This window comes from Alligator mississippiensis, chromosome 6, assembly GCF_030867095.1.
Source record: "Alligator mississippiensis isolate rAllMis1 chromosome 6, rAllMis1, whole genome shotgun sequence".
Taxonomy (NCBI): Eukaryota; Metazoa; Chordata; order Crocodylia; family Alligatoridae; genus Alligator; species Alligator mississippiensis.
In genome coordinates, this window is record NC_081829.1 from 34,424,242 (window position 1) to 34,447,409 (window position 23,168).

General features: G+C 42.5%; 1 protein-coding gene across 9 annotated transcripts in view; it reads left to right on the forward strand.

The window, feature by feature from the left end:
- The window catches only part of LOC102558169 (heparan-alpha-glucosaminide N-acetyltransferase), a 361,824-nt gene that overhangs the window by 215,061 nt on the left and 123,595 nt on the right, over positions 1-23,168 (forward strand). For 7 of the 9 annotated variants that reach the window (XM_059729770.1, XM_059729772.1, XM_059729775.1 and 4 more), the window contains 3 exons: positions 3,612-3,688; positions 7,077-7,107; positions 14,139-14,299. In XM_059729770.1, coding sequence (XP_059585753.1) covers positions 3,612-3,688; positions 7,077-7,107; positions 14,139-14,299 — 269 coding nt within the window. The remainder of the gene's footprint in view (positions 1-3,611; positions 3,689-7,076; positions 7,108-14,138; positions 14,300-23,168) is intronic. The other 2 variants (XM_059729771.1, XM_059729773.1) reach the window with 2 other exon arrangements.

Below are 23,168 nucleotides of genomic sequence, written 5' to 3' on the forward strand. Positions count from 1 at the left end.
TAAGGTATGTAGATTGAACCAATAAGTGAGTGAACAGATGTTCACTTTTGATTCCAGAAATGCAGCCACATGACTGCAGTGGCCCAGGCCAGAAATCAGTGGGCACTAGAGTATGCCTCCCTGCTGGGATGGAGCAGGCAGCTTGGGTCAAGGCTAGCCTGCCCGCCCTGCTAAGGGAGATTAGTTGAGGAAGTACAAAGGATCCTAGGATGTTGGGGGACTGTGACTTAACTTGAATCTGGAGGGGATCTGGGACAGAAGTTCAGTATATGAATTTAACTTAAATCAGTAAATTCTGGTACTACATCCATCCAGGTTCATTTTAAACTGGTTTCAGCCATTTTGAAACTGATTTATGTACACTGAATTTCTGTTGTGTTACAGATTTGAACTGGCTTCCGTTTGTGTATACTGGTTTTTGTGTCATTTCTGTCCCTAGCCATGAGGACAGTTACACCTGTTTCAAAATTATCTCACTCACTTCTCTGAGACTCATGTTTATCCACCAACCAAAACTTTGCAGAATGTCAATTTGAAATATAATTGTTTTGCTACAATATATTTCTTTTCTGTTACTGCAAAATCATTTGCCTTGGATTTTACTCTGATATCATCAGTAAACTATAATAATGAGAAAAGAATGTGTTTTAAATTTTTTTTGTGGTGATTACAATCAAGTAAGGTATTCTCTAAGTTACAAGGTTGGGATGATACAGTATCTTTGATGGTCCAGGAAATATGTGAGAGGCAAGGATTTTTTTTGTTGATATCGTTTATTGGATTAACTGTATAATCTCTAAATTGCTTCCTGCATCAGCAGGGTGTAAATGTGCAGCCAGAGAATAGAACTTACTGCCAAGGATGTCACAGATGATTATCAAGATTCTAGGTCTATCCTGTATTCATGATGTCACACAATTTGAAGAACAAGTTTAGCCAAATCAAAGCCTGTTATTTGTGCATGGTTGACTTTCATGTTTGTTTTCTCCATTAACATGGATTTGATATACCTCAGCTTTAGCAAGGCTTTTGACGTCTCCCACAATGTTCTTTTTAACAAGCCAAAAAAATACAGACTAGATGAAAGTATTGTAACATGGATATATAACTGGTTGGATCATGGTTGGATCATTGCTCAATAACTAGTCATCCATGACTCAATCTCTAGCTGGGAGGAGATATCAAGTGGTGTTCCCCAGGGCGTCTATCCTGGGTCAGATATTGTTTAACATTCTCATTAATGATTTGGACAATGGGATTGAGTGCGGGCTTAGCAATTCGTGGTTAACACAAAGTTGAATGGAGTTGCAGATGCTTCAGAGGGCAAGGCGAGGAACCAAAATGACCTGGATAGACTAGATAAATGGTCCACAATCAATCAGATGAAATTCAACAAGGACAAATGCAAAGCCTTGCACTTGGGATGTAATAATTGCAAACACAAAGACAGAATGGGACAGAATTGGCTAGGCTCAAGTAATGCAGAGAAGAACTTGGGTGTTACAGTATACCATAAACTGAATATGAGTCAATGGTGTACTCCTGCAAAAATAGGCCAGCAGCAAACTGGTCTGTATTATCAGGAGGGTCGCTTGTAAATCAAGTTGTGTTTCTTCCACTCTATTCAGCACTGGTGAGGCCTCAGTACAGTGTCCTTCAATAAGGATATGGACATATTGGAGAGAGTCCAGTACAAAGCAACAAAAATTATTAGGTACCTGGGAAGCAAGACTTATGAGGAAAGGCTGAAAGAGCTAGAGTTTAGTCTGGAGAAGAGAACACTGAGGGAGAATTTGATACTAGTCTTCAGATGCCTGAAGGATGATTATAGAGAGGATGGAGATAGACTATTGTCTTCGTGGCTGTAGGGGACAGGACTAAGAGCAATGGTCTCAGCTTTAGGTTTCAGATTAGGAGAAACTTTTTAACTGTGAGTGTGGTCCAGCATTGGAACAGGCTACCTAGAGAAGCTGTGAAATCACCATCTTTGGAAATTTTAAAGAGCAGGTTAGGCAGACACTTGGCTGGGATGTTTTAGTCATCAATGATCCTGCCTTGAGCAGGGTGGTTTGACTAGATGATCTCCAGGAGTCTCCTCCAGCTATACTTTCCAGTAATTCTATATTGAGCATGATGGATAACTTAAATGTTTGCTTTACTTGCTCAGGAGCTTAACCAAAATTAAGTAGATACAATTTTTGTATCAATAATATTCTGGTTTCATAGAAGGTGTCAAGCTGTGCTTGCTTCAGTTCAGAGCATACTCATTCTCTTCCATAATTAAGCTATCAGCTGAACTGTATCATACAGTTCTTCTAGGTGAGTGAAGAGATTGAGTTACTTTTTCAGTTAACTTTTAAGTTGCAATAAAATAATATAAAGTAAAAAAAAAAAAAAATTATAACATCTTATGGAAAAGAGTACTAGAAAACACCAGAAATTCCAGAACTATTGTAATCTTGCATCATGGTAATTACTGATTTTTCTTTACTGCTTACCATTGCATCTATAACTGACACATGCTTGGTTGCTTTAATTACTGACAAATAAAAAATTAAATGTTATCATTTTATCCAGAATCATTATTGATTTTTTTTTTTAACCTGCCCCTTCCAAAAATGCTATAGATATTTTGTATCAAGTAATATGATATAAACAACACCCCAGATCTAGCAGTGGTTAGTGTTGAGGTCTTCAGTCAGAGGATCTCTGAGCTTCATTTCTCTTCCGTCACTTTAGGAGTCCCAGAGGAGTCCCTTGATCCCTCCATAAGCCAAAACTTCAATCTTTATATCTCTGGACCCTACTTTCTCTAGAAACGTAATTAAATCACCTACCCCTGAAACCTAATACCATTGACCTTTGCTTTTTCAAGAGTATTAATCCTTCATTAAGCAGTCTAGGCTGTGCCTATAAGTCCTAGTTTTTTCTAGACCTGCTCTACAAATACTAGGCAAGCCCCACCACTTCCATATGTCCTAGGCAGTGCTCATATACTTGCATTTCTCCTAGTCTTGTGGTTTGTGCTGTGAATCCAGATCCACCGTACTATTTCTGCTGTGTAACAAGAAGAGTTGCCACCCCAGGTAAACCTTGCAGAAGAGCCTCCTTGTTGTGGGGCATTAGGGAAGGGCAGGTGGGCATGGGGGGTTCACCACTGTGATTGGGTGGAAAGTGATTCCAAGGCACAGGTCTCCTGGCACTTCCTTTATACTTCTACCTTGTTAACTGAGAAAGCAAGTGGGTAGGAAAAGGGAATGTAGGATGGAGAGAGAAGCTGCTGTCCTTCAGCTTCAGCATGTTTTCCATGCAGTGAAAGTTAGGGGACAAAATCATCCTTAAGCCTGTCCTGTAATTATATTTATGACCCATGACAGAGTTAAGCCTTATCCTACTGTCTTTTTCCCCACTCCTAGTCTCCATTTGTAGGCTTGATTGAATTTTGAATACATTTTTGCCTACATATGTAGACTTGATTTGGCATATCTTGAAGTGTGGAGTTTAGACGTAACTTACACAATAAAAGTGTGCCTTTTCTGTTTATGTTTTTGAAACTTGACTTTGTGCTGTTTGTGGATAAAAATATACCTCTCATTTGTTTGCTTTTCTAGATTGTCCCTGACTGTCATGGTCTTTGTTAACTATGGTGGTGGGGGCTATTGGTTCTTTGAACACACTCCATGGAACGGTATGGTATAGCATTAATCTTTCTGCTTCATCCTACAACACTTTAAGCCAATCAGCAAACTCATAATTGATCTGTAAAAGAAAAAGAATTAATATGGCCTATTGTATTATCTATAAGTATTTAACAATGAACTCTGCTTAAATGTCATAAAAGCCTCTTCAGCAAATCAGCAGAAAAATATTGATCTTAAAATAAGCATGTGAAATCTAATTGTATTTTGTCTTTCCACTTGAGGACCATTACTTTATTTAGCTAGAGTCCATTCTTTCATTTTATAGTTAGTGTATAGTCTATGCAGGTTTCCTTTTATGTTTAAGCAGGGTCTGTAACTGTCCAGTTTTGCTGATCCTTTCTTTTCACTAGAGTGTATTGACTTGTGAAAGCTAGAGAGAGGCTTTTAAGATCATGTTACTATCAACCAAATCTCAGTCACATATTGTAACAATGGATTCCTGGTATAGGGCTGTCTGTTAAATGGATATGTAGGTTGCCAAGTACAATAATTACCTCTCTGTACTTTTGTCAGCCAATCAATTGATGTTGATTATAAACCACCATCTTCATAATATACACTTTAATTACATGTATATTTTAATCTTTAAAAACCACACATATCTCTAGGTTAATTCTACTTCTGTCACAGGTAACTTACTTTGGTAAAATGAAACTGTAGCTTAGTCATGTAGTAACTCAAATATTTTTGGTAAAGTTAGAGTGGTAATAGGGGAAAAAAAGAAGAAAAAAGCCTTTGAGTTTCAATTAATTCTATAGCACAAAAAAGGAAAATATCTTAAATTAAAAACAAAATATTTTGTAACAAAATTACGTTTCATTTCAAAGTTTCCTTCTCCAAAAACATATTTTTCCATGAAAAGATTTATTTTTAAGAAAATAACATTTTGTTATTCTGAAATGTTTCAAACAGCTTTAATTCTGAAAAATTATAATGCTAAGGAGCTATTCATATACATTCATAACTTCTGTTCAATGATCCAGTGTTTTTAATACAAATGTTTAGGTGAAATAAAAATAACAATAGGCAACAAGTATATATCTTTATGGCCCTTGGCAAGTGTTACACTTAAGACCTGATTAACCAGTTAATCACATCTTAAGTAGTAACACGGGCACATGTTCATTCAGTTAACGGCATGATAAAACAGGGCATAAGCCAAACGTTATTGTGCAAAAAATGTATAATGGCTTTGTGGCTGGTTCCCATAGTGCCGCAAACTAAATACATGGCCAGCACCAGAGCCTTGAAGGACTCCTATGTTCCCCATTGTTTAGAGTGCCTGTCAGATGACTGGGGCTGGTCTTCTGAGCTCCCATGCACTCTACGGTGGGAGCTGTGATCACCTGATGGGTGCTTCTAGCCACAGGAACACATAGGAGCAAAGGGCTCCATATGCTTTTGTGGCTGGGAAGCACCACTTGGCTGGTACAGGGACAGCCTATACCAACAGCATAGCATGACTGGGGCTTCATACAAACATTCAGTTTCTCCTGGGAACATTGTTGCTCTTCCAGAAGAAATCCTCAATGTACAGTTGTTCAGTCTTTTTCTCCCAGAGTAAAAATGGCCAGTCTAGGAGAAAAATAAACAGGAACAACTAAAGTTAAATCACTTCCTGGAGAGTTTCTGCTGAGAGAGTGGGTACATGTACATGCTGACACCATAGGCTGACAATGGGCAGTCTGGGTTAGCCAATCAGAGCTGTCCTATGCACTGCTGTTGCCAGTCTGACTAAGGGAGCCTGCAGAGTATACTGAGATTGTGTACACAGGGATTCCCATTGTTTTGATTATTAGCTGTGCAGTGTCATCACTTCAAACTCTCCACTCTTCAGGGTCTCAGCATTTGGCTGTCTGTACATTCGAATGGTTTGGGTAAAGTTACCCAGAGCCAAACTTACATGTGGCTCTGGGTTAGTTTTTCTGTCACAAGAACAAACAAATTAACCCAGATTATTTGAATGTATATATGCAACCAGGGATTTGATTCCCAATTCCATAATCATGCTTCCTGCTAGGCATGTGCGGTATGACAGGAAGCACAATTATTGGGATTGTGTATCAAATTTTATCATGCCTTTAACTGAACATCTACCAGTGGCCTATGACTATTAAGATTTTGTTTGGCTGCTTATTGAGTCTTTAAGAGTTTTAGGAATCTGTTTTTTAATGTGAACATCTAACATTCCTTTTTTTTTTTGGGTTCCATCTGTTAAGGAAAGTAGATGCTTTTTTCTTTTGATGCATAATACAAATAATTTAAATTGTACTAGCTCTAAGAACAGCAAGAGTGACAATACAGTTGGTAGCTATAGCTCTTCCCAGACTCAGTTTTCTGGTCAGGAGGGCCTGTCATCTTTTCTTTGAGACTTACTTGATGTATAACACAACCACAGAGCTTAAATTGGTAATCCTTGCTTCGGACCAATAGCTAATGGTTGAGCAAGTGTATACCTTGTAAAAGGATATCTGCTCTTGTTTTACAGACTCCAAATGATGAAGAGTATACCATGTTATTGGAATTTTGTTCAATATTTGTGTACCTCCACTGTTAAAAACATTGGAAGCTTAGTCAAGAGAAGTTTAGACTAGAAATAGGTCAGTCTTTTCATATTTTTACACTTTACAAACATGTTGGGATCCCCAAGGAAGATGGACAAAGAAAAAACAAGAGACCCAATACCTTCCTTTTGACAAGCTTGCTTTTGTTTGGAAGAAATTGGACAATAAGTATAACTTTTCCAAAGGAGTAATAGAAATGATGGTTGCTTACTTTGTTTTAAGGTTATTTACATGTGGTCTCAATACAAAGATTGAGATTATAAGGATATAAATTTCATGTCTTGCTGCTCTTGTACCTAAAAGAAGATACCAAGAACTATCTATGTTATCAGCTTCAGTGTTAACCAAGGGCATCTCTGAAGAGCTTTCCTGGTCCTCTTGAGACTGCTGCAAGGAAACATGCCCTGCCCCGCCACTCTGCACATGCCAAATCCAGCAATAAGGTGGTGGCAGCCTCAGAGAAGGGTACCCACTGCCACTGCTCTTAGGATGTTAGTTTTGCTATGATTAAGAGTGATGTCAGAGGGTGCCCTTCAACTGATTTTGTTGCCTCATTTCTGGATTTGGTTCATGCAGAGCAAGCAGTCAAGGTGTGCTTCACAAGGGCAGTCTTGGGGAAGTGGTTTAGATATACTTGAAGAGGCCTAGTTATGTGCTAATTAGGCCGATACAGCTTTTCTGTGGCATGCAACTTAGTTATGAAAGATTTATCCTTGGATTTGATTTGAAGCATATTCTATTTCTAATGATAATCTATTTTAAAAGTAATACTATCCAAACTTTGAACGTGTGCTTTTGATTTTAATTGCAGGTCTAACAATTGCAGATCTTGTCATGCCATGGTAAGTCACTGAGTTCAACTTAATTTTCAGTTGTTTATTAAAAAAAAAAAAAAAAAAAAAGAGAGATACTAGAGCAATGCATACAGAGCCTCGGATCTATTTCCATGTCCCAAGAGGACCAGGAGAGTAATGACATACTAGTTTGAGAGCCCAAGCTCTTGTTTTATATTTTGTATCCTACTTGTTTTTCATAAATATATTCAACCTGATTAAAAGAAAAATAGTAGCAGCTGCTGTTGGGCTTTCACGTCAGGTCCTTACTTTTTTAGTTCTTAGAAGGGATTTTGCCTGAATTCCTAAAACTCAAGTAAGCACCAAGTTACAGTTAAATGGAGACTGGTGGAGAATCATATTAAGGGCTTTTTTTCAACCTCAGGCTAAAATGTTCAAGAGTGCTTAAGTCATGTGCAAGACTAACGCATTTTGGAAAAGGGACTTAGGGTGAGGTCTGCACTAGCACTCCCAAGACAGAAAAACTGAGAGCAATTTTGGGGATGGGTACTCTTAACAGGGGGTTACTGTTAAGAGATGGATACTCTTAACAGGGAATTTTGGGGAGCCACTCTTAACAGTCTACTCTGGCTAATTGCTAAGCTTTGACATGCAAAAAACAGCAGCAAGTAGATGGGGCTTGTATATATGATCTTGAGGTCCTGAATTATTTGTGCACTTCTGAAAATGTTACCCTTGTTGTTTGCAGTAGTGAGAAAAGTTTCCTAAGGGTAAATACACAAAACCTGATTAACTTACATTTGTTACATTAGCCCTAGTATCTACTTTATCTAGGAAAAAAAGGTTTTTCCTCATTTCTTTGAGGAGAGAGGGGTGTGTGTGTGTGTGTGTGTGTGTGAGAGCACTATTTGTTAAAGAGGTGTACATGTCAAAATATGTACATCTATTCAACTGTATAATAGTATCCTCTTGCTTTACTGGATATAAATACTGAACTATATACCAGAGATTAGGAGGCTAATTTAGGATACTCAAATCATGTACAAGATGACCTTGATCCTGTGGTTCTCAAAAAATAGATGGAGCATCTTAAGCTATTGGTTACTCTGAGGTCACCTGGTCTACCCTCAGTTTTGCTGTATTTGGTCATTTTATGGGTTATGTATGTGACAAGAATGCAGCTACTGAATGATAGAGGGGCTATTTTTATAAGGGATCTGTGCTATTTCTACCCTGTTTTGGGGGGGGGGGGAGGATTAGACTATTATCTATTAGGGGATAGATGGAAAAGAAAAATGTGTTATTATTCATTGTTAGCATTTTTCTACTACTACTTTCAGTGCTGTAGGCACATCGCTGGGTGCCTAGGGGAAAACAGAAGTGGTGACCTCTGGTTCATGATGGTGAATGTACAATCGACAGCAGCAGCTGCTTTCCCCCAAGCCCCTGCAACTTAGTGGTGCCTTGGGTGGTTGCCCCTAACACCTCCTTCTCTTCTAAACGTATACTTTGTATGAATAGGTGATTGACACTCATATGGTCTTTAAAGAATCTAAATAATTGTTAGAGCCTACTGAGGAGATCCATAACAAGTAGGTTTGAGTACAGCTGGGTGGGAATTTAATTGTTCCTTCTTGCAAGATTTTTCTGAATTTCACTGAGCAAAGGTGACATCTTTTAAAGTTTTAAGGGAAAGGGAAAACAAAGAGAATGAGCATTTCTAACATTAGTGTAACTACTAGTTAGTATTTAGGGCATATATCATAGCTGTGAGAATGCAAATGTCCCACATCCCTGGGGGTTGTCATTGTGGCAGGCCAGTAGGGGGCACTCCTGCGTTAAGCCACCCACCTCACTGTGTCTGACCACTTTCCAGGCTCCGAGTGCCTCCCTGAGGGCACCTCGCGTCTGGCTGACCCCCTTCCTGGAGCACACCTGCTAGCCGGGGGGTTCCACTGCCACCACCCAGGGCTCTGGACTGATTCTGGCTCTGCGTACCCTGGGAAACACAGGCCTAGTAGCCCTCAAGGGTACTTGATTCACTTCAAGAAGTTGGGATGCTTCCTTCAGTCAGAAGCACAAGTAGTGGTCTTCCTTAGTCAGCTGAACCAAGGGGACCCCAAGGCATAATCTAGACCCACTCCCAATAAGTCTCCCACACTAGGTACAAAGCAGAACTCCTTTGGGGTAGGGTTAGAATAGGGTACAAGGTAGAGCAACATCAGAGAAATCCCATAGAGCAAACTCCCTTGGCTGGGTAGCCTTTGATCACGCATCTGAGCCACTGCAAGCTAAACATCTAGTTAGATCTCAGGTAGCTTACTCACAAGTATCATCCAGAGGCAGTTGGAGATTCCTTCTGGAGGCAGGCAGTTCCTTGATCATGAGTTTTGAGAGAGAGCAAGTTTCAAATGGTACAGCTCTTCTCTGTCTCTAAGTCTCCCTCATGGCTGCTGCCCCCTCCTCCTGGGCAGTCCCTAACTTATATAGCCCTTGTGACCCCATTTACCTGGTCCAATGGAGGCCAGCACCTGTTGGCTGTCAACCAACCAATTTGAAATACATCACTAGTTGCCGGACAGACTAGTCCACCAGGGAGCAAGCCCCTCACCCAGGTACGTGATACCAATCATGTAGGCAGAGGGAGCAGGTTTCCCCCCTCCCTCAGGAATGTATCCAGCTCAGGTTACCTAAAGAGATAGGGTAAAGATGTGTCTCCTCTGCTGGGCCCATCCTAATCAAATTGTCACAGAGCAGAGTTTTTGGGGAGAAACAAAGGTGGACTTCTGCCACAGTCGTAACCACCAGTAACAATAGAACAGTGAGCAGTCTTCTGCTGGGAATTCTACTTTGTATAAATAAATAGCTACTGGGCCAGAGAGAGAGGAGTGGCATATAGTGCAATGGTTAGAAACCTACTGAATAAGTTAGTCCATGTTCAAGTCCCAGATGTGAATTAGGCAGATCCATTCTTGGATGGTCTCTGTCTTAGCTTCTGATTGGAAGATTCATTTGGACAAGCTTTCCTGCCGAAAGTTTTGTTGAAATTTGTTACATTATTATGAAAAGTTTTGGCAGAATGACATTTTTGATATACAAGATGCTTACTTAAAATAAAAACACAGTTCTAGTTCTAATTATGAAATGACTTCCAAAGCCTTTTTGTAGTGTAAATAGAAACAATGGCTTTACCAAGGGGACTTCTAAAAATTTTGGACTCTCAAATGGGTCTCTTGCTTTTTAAACATTATGAAATTTGGGTTTCATTACTTCTTTGTAGCATAGAGGTACTTTTAATAAAAGCAGACCAAAGCCATGAAGTTTCCCTCTAAGAACCCCAGGAAGTAAGTATATATCTTTAGGATGCAGATGGGAATACACCCAGCAAGGCAAAAAGAAATATTTTAAAAGTGCCAAACATGCAGATCTGTCATCCTTTGCCTTAATGGGCACTTACAAATGTGCAACTTGCAAGAGATATTCTTCCACAATCATATTGTGGTTATAAAACAAACAGTGCGGTCAATAATATGATCTAATCTGATTGAAGAGGTCAGTCAGAAAATTATTACCCACTTTACAACCCATTAACATCAAACCTACATTACAGGAATGTATGAGATAGATTAAAAACTTGCTTACTTAAAGCAAGAAGGTCTAAATAAACTCCATTATAAATGTTTTTTTACCTTTGAAGCAAAAAGGAATACCCCCCTGGTGACTGGAATAAGATGGAGAGGGGGGTGAAAGAGCCAGAACAGGTTGCTGAGTTTAGCTTTTTGATCTCTCTGTCTGAAACAATCATTGCTAATAGATATTTGGGCCTGAGGGAAAGCCATTGTTTTGATTATTAGCTTGAGCTTTATGACAAATGGAAGAAATTGAGGAAAAAATGGTGCAAAAGGAAGCTGAAGCTGTTGAATAAAGTTCCTGGAATTTGGAAGAGAGAGGGTCTCATCTGGTATGGAATAACTCATATGGGATCTTTGATGGCATGCTGGACTCATCCCTGCTGGCCCCCTGGCAGAAGATAGACACGGTGAACACCTTCCTCATCCCCCACATTGTGTTCGTCCTGAGAGGCTCAGCGGTCCCCAAGACCCCCCTCAAGAAGACAGATGCCGAGATCCGGTGGCTGCTCAAGAAGTGGCTGCATCTGCCACTAAGGGCCAGGAACAAGATCCTGCACATCCCCTACCGGCAGGGAGGTGCCAACGTCCCCCGCATGGGAGACCTCTGTGACATCACAATGGTCACACACACCTTCTTCCTCCTGACCTGCCCACATGCCATGGTAAGTATCATCACTACCAGTGCCCTTGAGGAGACCACCTGCAAGAGGATCGCGAGACAGCCGACCGGATGTGACTTCGCCACCTTTCTCAGCGGCTCACTGGAGCGCAAGTTCAGCAGAGATGGCGGGGACTTTGCTTTGCTGTGGAGCTGAGCCCGCAACACCATGCACCGCCTCAGGAAATGCATTGGCTGTGTCTGGACCTGGACTGTGGAGCACCGGGAGATGGGAGTTTCCCTGCAACCAGCCCCGTACGCCAACCACGTCACCGTTACACCCCGCACAAGGACCTTCCTGGAGAGGTTCCTGAAGGACACTGTCCAAAACAAGTATGCCGGCAACCTGAGGGCCAAACCCGACCAGGGCAAGGTCTTCGGCGTCACCTCAAAGTGGGACTCCAGCAACCACTTCATGCCCAGCAGGAGCTTCACGTGCTTTACGGACTGGTGCTTCCTCCACTGCGCCTGCCTCAATTACCTGCCTTTGAATGGGGCCGTCTGCTTTGGCCACTGGGACAAGAGGTGCCAATGGTGCGATTATGTGGTAGAGACCTTCCCCCACATGCCGTGCTGCTTCAAGCCGCACGCCAGAGCCTGGCAGCTCCTCTGCAATGCTGTCCAGGACTGCCTGGTGAGGGCCATCCTGGCCACAGCGGGGGAGATCTCTGTGAAATGCACCATCCCGGGCTGTGAAAGCTGGCTGCAACCTGACATCGTCATCAATGAATGAAGAGGCCAAGAAGGTTGTGATCGTGGACGTAACCATCCCCTTCGAGAACCGGCACCAAGCCTTCACCAACGCCTGGGCTCGCAAGTGGGAGAAGTACGCCCTGCTGGCCGCCATCCTGAGGGGCCGTGGCTATGATGTGATGGTCGACATGCTCGTCATGGGAACGCTCAGAGCCTGGGACCTCAGCAACGAGAGTGTCCTGTGTGCCTGTAGCTTCTCCCTCCGCTACGCCAAGCTGATGCGCTGCCTCATGGTGTCTGACACTATCCACTGGTCCTGTGACATCTACATGGAATACATCACAGGCCACCACCAGTACTCTGACCCCACCAGATGAACCACTGCCGGACTGGACCCAGAGAGGACTGCCTGAACCCCCACTCTGCACCAGATGGACTTCACTTCGAGAGGATTTTTCAGCAATGAACAACCCCACTCCACCCGAAGAGGACCCCCATGATGAGACTCTATGGACTGAGACACTTTTGTCGAACTACTTCCTCCACCATTGCGGACCATTGTAACGGGTTTGTGTGTCTTCTTTCTCTCTCAGCATTGCGAACCCTCTCCTTCCCCTATCCCCCCTTCCCCCACCCCCCAGGCTTAGTTGGCTAACCTTGTATTTTCTGTAACCTAGTTGCGTTCCCTTCCTCACCCCCATCCCTCTAATGTTAGTCCCTCACTCAGGCGATTTGTATTTCCCTACCGGCTTTGTCATCTTTTTGGATTCACAATCCTAAACATGTACTAATAAAAGTCAATTTGCTCTATCAAGAGAGACCCAACAATCTGTCTAGTCTGGCATCCTGCACAGGACATCGACTTAGAAGATAAGGTATAAATCCACATATTGTATTCACCTTTAATTGTGTGATGGTGTACAGTGGATTGAATGTTTTTTCATGACATCAGCCAGCTATCCATTTTTTCCTGGTAAATAAAGTATAGTGGGTTCCTTTCTTATACCATTATCCTTGACTTGTGTAACTGAAGGGGCTAATAATTCATATAAACTTTGGGGAAATGTGGGAAGAAATCACTCCTTTTATTAATTAGGCAGAATAATATTTAATAGCTGTGAATTCCACAAGTCATTTACAGCAGTGGTTCCCAACCTTTTTAGACCGTGGACCAGAAGTGACCGCAGACCAGCAAACTGCAGTCTAGAAGTGATCAGCATACTGCAGAGTGGCAGCCAACCCTTTTTTATACTTGGTATAAAAAAAGGTTGGCTGCCGGTCCACAGTATGCCAGTCACTTCTGGACTTCCAGTCTGGCAGCCAACCCTTCATGGCCTGGTCCTGGGCTGCGGTCTGGGGATTGGGACCCTCTGATTTACAGGATAAAGGTAAAAGAGAATACCATTTTACTTGGCACAGGGAGCTAGGGCACCCTGGGGTGCTGCCAGATCCTTCGAAGGGTGCCACTAGCTGTGAGGGAACAAGCAAGGTCTGAGGAGATGAGCAGATAAGCACAGGCTCAGAATTCTCCCTGCCTGAGCGATTCCCCACTTCCCAGCCTCTCTGCAAGGAGGTAAGCATTGTAATATATAAATTCATTTTTTAAATTGAGTGCCACTCAATTCACAGAAGCTGTGTAGGAGATTGAGAACCACTGCTTTAAGGCAATCCCAGTTGCATTTTGTCCTGTCCATGGTATCGTAGTATAATCTGGACGAGGGTTAGAATTAAAGAAAAGTGAAGGGCAAACTGGAAGATGGAATTAAACGAAGGGGAAGAAGTTAGGGAGCCTCTTGGCCAATTCTTGCCAATAGGCTCCCATATCATTTACTATATTTGTTTAAGGGGCATGTGAAATGTGAAAGTTCACTGAACAATTTGCCTAGTCACTGATCCTCCTCCTTTATGCCTGGACTTGTTCTGTGAAAAGATAGAAGGCTAGATTATTTGGACCACTTGGTTGACAAGCATTGTCTGTAGAGGAAAAAAAAGTTGTAACACATTCTGGGTTTGAACCCCACAGGCTTTTAAACTAGCAGGGAAGATGAATGAGTAGGCTGTGCCAGCCAAGTCCTGACCAGTTTCTTTGATTTCAGGTTTGTTTTTATCCTTGGGACTTCAGTGGCTCTGGCTTTTTCTGCCATGTTAAGAAGAGGAGTGACGCGCGTACAACTCTTGCGTAAAATGATGTGGAGGACCGTTGTTTTACTGGCGATTGGGGTCTTTTTCCTCAACTACGGTCCTGCAGATGGCCCATGTAAGTATTATATTTTGCCATTGTTATTCTAGCATTTAAAGTGGATGTGTTGGGCATAAAATACAGGTCAGGTAAAAGGTATAGAATTCTTCCATAAAGCTACATTTTACCAAAACTTACCTGAACTTAGCCAATTTGAATAATAGTGCATATCCTAAGCCAAAAGGAATCTGCAAGGGATATTTCTTCAGTCTTGCAGCAGTTCTTTTTTTAGGAAATTATTAAGAATTGGGTTGACAATTATATGTACAATTGGTAGAGCTTAGAAAGAGTAAAAACAGCAAAAAATATATATATGATCCAAGGAAAGGATGAATCACTAAGTGAAATCTTGGCTACTTCCAGTTGTTTCTGAATATAAGCAAATTGCTGGACTAATTAATACAAGTGTCTTCTTCTAAGGAATAGCTGTCACTACACTGTTATTGCTTTAATGCTGGAGAGCAGGTACGTTCCATGACACAGAGGTCTGGTTTGGTACTCTAATTTATTGTTGTGATATTAAGTTAGCACACAATGTTTTGCAGCAGTCTAATCCCCCCCCCCCCCCCCAAAACAGGGTAGAAATAGCACAGATCCCTTATAAAAATAGCCCCTCTATCATTCAGTAGCTGCATTCTTGTCACATACATAACCCATAAAATGACCAAATACAGCAAAACTGAGGGTAGACCAGGTGACCTCAGAGTAACCAATAGCTTAAGATGCTCCATCTATTTTTTGAGAACCACAGGATCAAGGTCATCTTGTACATGATTTGAGTATCCTAAATTAGCCTCCTAATCTCTGGTATATAGTTCAGTATTGCTGTAGTCCAGGGATACCCAAACTTTTTGACCTGTGGACCAGATGAATGATGCAGGGTGTGTCCATGGGCCAGATTCAGTCTACAGGCCCAATCCAGCTTGTACTGGATTGGGCCCCAAGTCCCACATGCCATATCATGACTATGATTAGACTCGCAGCCCCAGTCTTTGGATAGGGCCCTGCTGCAAGAAGGATCCTGCACAGAGGGCCATGTCATCTGGTCTGCAGGACTTTGGAAATTTTGCGGTGTTGGGGCAGTGGCAGTGTTAATTGCCGCTACTCGCACACACCAAATATTCAGTGCCATGGGCTGGATCTCGCTGCTTCCCAGGCTGGAGGCTGAGCACCCCTACTCTAGGTCCGTGAATACTTTATTATATACATGTGTGTAGAGAGGGGGAGGGAGCAGTGATAGATTCAGGATTTTACAAAAGGTGGTGTGAGAGCAGCTACTGGTGCTGCAGGGGGGCTGCACCCCCACCCCAGCATCCTCTGCCTTCTCCCTCCCACCAGGGTGGGCAGACCATATGAGGAAGCAGCAGATGGGGACATTTATAAGTCCCAAAGAAGTTAAGAATTCCCTCATCCCTTCCCCTCCATGCTCAGAGGCATGTTCCCTCTCATCCTGGTTCTCCTCCCACTGCTGCTGCCGCCAGTGTCCCCATTGTCCCAGGGACAAGGGGAGACACTCCAGCTGAGATGCACAAGGGCTGTGCTCAGCCCAGGACAGCAGCAGCAGTGGCAGCAGGCATGTTCTTCTTCCCTGCCTGCTGTCCTGCCCAGTGTTCCCCACCAGCACAGGAGCAGGTATGGGGAGAACAAACTTGCCTACCCCCTGCCGCTGTCACTGCTACCTCTTTCCTGAACTGAGCCCCCTGAGTGCAGCCCAGCTGGAGCAGGATATAAGCTCCTCGTGCCCATGACAGTGGAGGCACCAGCAACGGCTGGTGGAGAAAGGGGGAATGGGAAAATGGAAGAAGAATGTGCTTGTTAACATGGAAGGGAAGGCATGAAGGGAGGGCGGGGAGTCTTACCTTCTTTGGGACTTGAAGTCCCCCGCTGCTGATCCTGACATATGGCCAGAAAAGGAGTACAGCAGCACCACTGCACCCTTCTTGGATCCTCGTGTGTGTGTGTGTGTGTGTGTGTGTGTGTATGTACACTAGTATGCTAAGTAAAATAGCTTCAAAGGGAGTACCTGGGAACCATCCACTTGTGCATGCCCTAGTTCAAATTCTTAGTCTGGATCGAGTCTCCCACATCCTGGGTGGGAATGTCCTGATTACTAGACAATCAGCTACTTTGGGGTAGAACTCTCTCTGATATTTCATGAGAAGAAATGTGGGGAGAATTTCAAAATGTTTGGTTTTACCCAGATGCAAAACAGAAAACATTTTGAAATCTTGAAACATTTTATGAGACAGAAAAACCAGTTTCTGCTCACTTCTAGTTCTCACAGTGAATCCTTTCTATATTGAATCAAAGCAGTGCAGGACTTCCATATTTACCTCTGAATACTCTAGTGAAAATAACATTTTAATTCTGTAAAAAAAAAAAGAAGAAAGAAACCTGTTTTTTTTTATTTTACAAATAAAATGTGAGCAAGTCACGAAGGAAGAGTAGTGAAGGACTTGCCCTGCTTTTGTGAACCAGGAAAACTGGCTTTTTCTACAGATACTGCAGTTCTATCAAGAAAGCTTTACAGTTCAACCCGGAGAGGCTAACAAGAAAGACAAGCTGAAGGGCATACTCTGTATTGATGTTTATTTTGGCAATTCTTTCCTTAAGAGTGAGTGCTGCTTTTCTGCACCTGTGAATTCAAACAAGAGTCCTGCCATGAGTTTCCTAAGGACACAGAGGTCCACCAGTTAAAAGCTGATTCCAGAATATTGAGAGAGTTTTTTCTAGGACATTTTGCTGTGTATTTTGATAAAATCTGCTTTTTGGTGCATGTAATTTTTTTTGGTGAGGAGGCAGAGGGCAGATAGAGGAAAGGTGTCCAAAGACTGACTGTGTTTTATCAAAATTCTGCTTCTTTCTAAGCAGTAGTTAACTGCTAAGATAGTTTGTATTTGCTATGTTGTGCCCACCCCCTCCTCCTTCAACAGCATAAAGTACATTGCAGTTAAGAGTGTCTTTGCATTTACCAGCAACACAGCTAGTTATTGTCCATCAAAGCCCAGGCATCTAGTACAGTGAGTATCATAGCACCAACAAGCTATTAGCACTTTGCTGCTTCCAGCAAGGATAGCTCACTAATTCAGTTTACTAAAATACAGCAATACTTTTAGTGACAATAATCGGATCTGGAGACTTTTAGAAACAACAATTACCAGACTAGCGGTGTCTCGTTTCTGCTGCCCCATGGCAAATCTTCTAAGTATTCAAAATGTTTTGGGAAGCCAGTTATGCACTGTTGCTACAGTGTTTTGTGGATGATTTATTTATTGAAACATTTTCTTTTTCTGGCTGTTTTGTTCAGCAACCATTGTCCAGCAGAAACAAAAGGCAGCCCTGCTAATGGAGCCAAGAGGGAGAAGAACTAGAGGGAGCCAAATTAATTCATTGCACTTTGGCTAGACAAAGTTGTGAATCACAAAATGCTTGCTTAAACATGGATTTTTAAAGTATGACTCTTCTGGTCTTGAGAATTCGTGTGAAAATAGCAATTAAAACTGAAACATTTCTTTAAACAATCATGTAAGGAGAATGCATTATTAGAAATATGGAAAGCACACATCTTGCACTTCAATAAATGGTCTACTTGGCAGATCTGACTTCACTTTTGGGAAAAATCTGTTTCTACATCTGCAACATGAATGTCATGTAAATATGTTGTGGTCTCATGCATGTGCTTTTTGTTGACACTAGTATATGGAATTTAGCAAGCAAATTAAACAGAATACATACAGAACTATAGGAGAATGAGCAGAGATGTGAGAGAGGAGCTTGTTGCTTATCTTGAAATTTTCAGGCTCTTGAAAAGCTGCATGTTTTTCAGTTAGATTTTAATGCCTCCCTCATACTTTCTCAAAATCCAAGATTGCCATGGTGGTAAATGAGCTTTTAATTTTAACAAGGGCTGAGCATTCAAAACCATCTTTTAAAATGTATCCTCCACATTTTTAAATAGTTGTGTATGACTGGTGTTTAAAGATGTCTTTTGCAAGTACTGGTTTATAAATGTTGTGGCTTGTGTCTGCAGATGCTGGGCATGTATTCTCTGACTGCACATTTTACGGCTGTTGGAAAATTGAGCTCTCCAGCTTTTGTTTGCACTGATTAGGCATTTTTACATGTGCTTCGGAAGTGGGAGGGTGGTGGAGGAAGAGGCTTTAATTACAGTGGCTCCATCAACTGAGCTTTAGATAAAGCACCCCCACCACCATGTTGAAGTGCGGGGATGCTGATACATGAGATGTGGCGGCTGGCTGGAGCATGGTAATTACCATGCTTCAGCAGACTCGATTAATCGAGTCTGCTCTGACATACTGTAATTACAGCACGTCACAGCAGCCTCCCGGCTTGTGACACCCATCATGTTTATCACTGCTCTTTCTGTTCAAAAGCTAACTCAATGTTGTCTACCCATCAGACAGACCTTATAGAATCTGTGATTATCTATTGCAAAACATCCATTAGAGGGAAAACTTGTGTATGTATGTACTATTAATATGTATGGCATGTTTCAAATTCTTGAATGCCACCAACCATTCTAGTCTAGAATGGTGGAAAATAAAAGCAATCCAAGTATGCATTAATATATACATGGAAAAAAATAGGGTCATCAAAAGTGCCTAGGTGATGCAGGAGCATGGATCCAGTTGAAAGTTAATTGGACTTGTGCTCCTAACTCAGGTGCTTTTGAAATCTCCTTCCCCATCTCCCTTCCCCCACACCACACACACACTTATATTCATTAGAACTGAATACTGTATTTACTCAAATGTAAGGTGAGGCATGGGGCAGGGGTGGAAAACTCCTTATCTTATATTTGTATACCAGCAAACCCCCCTGTTAAAATACACTGGCTGTCATTAAAATGCTACTAGAAGCAGCATGTACTCAGTCATGGAAACCAACTCTGAAGCTGATTGAATGCAGCCTGTTCTGAGCATGACCATAAAACACCTGGCCCACATGGGGCAAATCCACTGATGGGGACCTTTTTTTTGTGGCCCTTAAAACATGGACAGTTGCTGTCCCCCAGGAGGGGACGAGCAGGCCTGGAGGCACTGAAAGACCAGGCCAGAACTGAGAGAGGCTGGAGCAAGGTCCAATACCCTCTCTTGGTGCCAAAACTGCTGATGGGAACTTTTTTTTTTAGTACTTAAAAGAAGATAGATGGGCAGCTGTTCCCTCCACAGGGAACTGGCCCCTGGCCTGAAGTTACTAAAATACCTGACTGGCACCAGGAGGTCCAGAACAAGCCCTGACACCCTTTGTGCCCAAAGTGCCTGTTCTTAGCTGCAAGGCCGAGATGCTGGTGAGACTCTTTTCTGTTTGTTTGTTTTTTAATAAAATTTGTAAACAAAACCAAACACACTACCCTATACTTACAAAGCTACACATAGCGAGCATCTTTGTTTTACCAAGACTTTATATCGTAGATACAACCACAGAAACATACAACTACATATATTAAACCCTTAAACAACATGCATCGACTTTGCACAAAAACCAAACCCTTACAGAACCCCATGAAAAATTGTTACCTCAATAACCACCTGAAACTCTTTGCCCCTCCCATCAGTTCTCTCTTTTGGTCCAGTGAAACAATTGTGTCCAGTCCTTTTTCTTTTATTTCTCCCCTGCCAGTTCCTCTCTGATTTCTTCCTTGTCCTGATCAATGTAGTGTTTCAGTTCATGTAGCCCCAGCTTCAGGCATTCTTTCAGTGAAAGCCAACCTCTTAAACACCCAGAGGTTTTTTACTTTCTATAAACTAGTTTTAATATGTTCTAATAAAGTCCTTAATACTGTTTCCTTTCATCCTTTTGGTATGAATCCATGTAGCACCATCTCCTGTGCTAATGAAAGGTTTATTTTGGTGACACTCAGAAAGTGGCAGACCCTTTCCTATACCTGCTTTGCATATATACACTCCCAAAACACGTCCCAGTGTTTCTTCTTCCCCACACCTCCCCTTCAGCACTCTGATGAGCTTGTGAAGCCCCATCTGTGTTGTACTTCTCTCACTTTCAAGATTTTTCTTATAATCATCCAGCTAGGTCAACATGTCTGCTTTTTTTAGTTGTTTACCCACCACCACTCCCCACATCTTCTTCATTTGTCCTGTGAAGCTTCCTACTAGCACCTATCCATCCCTCTCCTTACCGCATTCATCAACTTCTTATGATTCTCCTGGACCTCAGCCCTACCATCCGTATTTTATACCTCTGCATGAATCTTTCCATCCTGATGTAATGAATTGGTGGCTGCCACACCCATGGACTCCTCAAAGAGGTTTGATATACTCCCCGCTTCTCCATAAAGATACCATATTGGTCCCTTGCTTTCTCTACTATATTACCCTTTTGACATTTCCATCCATCTTTCTGTTTTCTTCCTCTAGTAAATCCATGTACATTCAAACTATAATCATTCTTTCTCTTGACTTTTCCCCTGCTATGAACTTTATCCTTCTTAATCCACATTACTCTGCATATTTCTTCCAAAAATTCTCAAACCTTTCTCCAAGGAAGTCAATTCCCAAGTCTTTTGGTTCTTGAGAGGCTGGTGAGATTCTTTTCCTGCACCTCCAAAATCACAAACAGTACCTTTTCCAGGAGATCATATCTTTATCATTGATCCTGTCTGCCACCCATCACCAGTTAAAATTGCAGTGGGCATGAGATGAATTCTGGACAACCCTCTGATAATTAAATTCTACACATGGAAAATTATAACAAATGTATAAATTTTCCATGTATAGAATCTAAGTATTTTGGGGTTCATATTATATTCAGGATCATCATATATTTGAGTAAATACAATAGACATGAGTCTGACTATACCTGGCCTAGCTGTCCAAACCATCTGCTGCAATGCAACTAAGTCCTCATCTAAAGCGGCTTGATGGACCTGTACAGAAAAACTGCAAATTAGTTTTATAACGGGTAGCACATGTAGGCACATGGTAAGATGGGGCCACGAGTGCCATGAGCTGCCTGAACCCTGGATTCTCAACTAAGGAAAAGTGCTGGCCATCCAGAGCAAGCATCTCCCCAGTGCTCTGGGTGATCTTGCTCACCCTTGCAGCACACCCCGCTTTGTGTCCAGCTTCCCCCCACTGGTCCAGGGAGGCCTGTCTCTGCTTTGTGGGGATGGGGGCTTTGGAGTGAGAGGGGGACTTCCCTTTGGGCATACTCCCACTGGTGCCAGGCTGAGGAGGAGCCAGGGCAAGGGGATGGTGCCTGTGGAGATCCATCAGCATCCCCATGATGTTCATGTGTTTTGTTTCCTTGCCCCAGCTGGTTTTGGCTCAGTAGTGCAGGCAGCTAGCATATGTGGGATCATCTGTCAGCTTAGAATGATCCCAGACCACACTGCCCACTTGCTTCTGGGGTGCAGATGCATGTGTGGATGCTGCAGTTGCCTCCTCCTCAGCAGGCAGAGGCACAGCAAGAGGAGGAACGGACTCAGCTGAGCTGCCTGCCTCTGCAACCTCTACCTCAGCCTCCTTCGAAGTGTCTTCTGGGGAAGGAGACGTGGCACTAGGGTAAACTTGAGGGGTGTGGAGCACAAACTCAGCTGATTTCCCCTCCTTCCCTAGAATTTCTGTTGCTATGGCACTCAGATCCAGATCCAGCTCAAACTCTTCCTCTGGCTCTGGAAAGCTCAGCATGGAAAGTGAAATGGGGGTGGAGGAGACTGTCGTGCTGGTGCTGCTGCTTGTTGTCATGGTGCGGGGTGGGGGTTGTGGCTGATGATCTTGGAGGGGATGCAGACTCAGGCAGTGGCACTGGCACTGCTCCCCTCTTCTTGATGCCTGTAGAACTGGAAGCGTCATCCCCGCTAGTTATAGGAAAGAGGCTGCACCTCAGTTTGGGGGGGAGTGAGGGGGGACTTATACCTCTCCCTCTACCCCCTCTTCCATCCCTCCCTGAATGCTTGCCAGCTGCCTTTCCACCACGCTTCATGGTGTGTTTCATAGTGTCTTGTCTTTATAAAAATATATAAATGTATCTGCTTTCCTATATAAATTCTATAGTATAATATCCAATATAATTATGAAATTGAAAAGAATAAATCAGTTAATATAATAATAAAATAAAAGAGTCTAGAAAGAAAGCAAGTGGTATTGTGGAATCCCATTTGCTAGGCTAGCAAGTAGCAAATCAAATCAATGGTAGTAGTGGCCTTTGTTGTCTAATGCTCCTGAGATGCTGGAAGACAGCTCAGTAACTGTCAGACCCCAAGGCAGAAAGCATGCCAGTTCAAACAGTGCTGCCTTTTATGCTGTTTTTCCATCCCTTCTCCAAAGTACTGGGATTGGAAGGGACCTCAGGGAAGGATCACAGTCACTGGCCAGTTACACAGTCAGTATGAGAGCAGTCCTTCTCCCCTCTTCAGGCAAGCCCAGCTTCAGTTTTGAAACTCAAAACATTTAGAAACTTTCAAAGCATTTCAACTGCCCTTGTTTTGCTTCGAGGCTGTTTCAAAGCTCTTTGTTTCATTTCAATTTCGCTGTTTCGAGCTCAAAACAAGTTGAAACAGCCGGTGAAGTTTCGCACAGCCCTACCACAAATACACTCACTGGGGTTATCCATCCCCTCTTTACTTAAAGCTTAAAACAAGTCCCTTTTTAAAAAATCGTACCGAAAAGGCTAATGTATTAATTCACAGGACCACTTATACTTAATTAACATCAAACCTAATCAAAGTGATGTGGTATCAACCACTGGCTTGCTATACAACTTGGGGAAGTTGCTTAGCTTCCTTCATCTTTATTTTCTCCACCAGTGAAAGAGGGACGATGATATTTACCATCTCTGGTAAAACACTCTCAAAACCTCAGGTGAAAAGCACTGTGTAATTCTGCTGTTATGAGAGCTGGTAAAA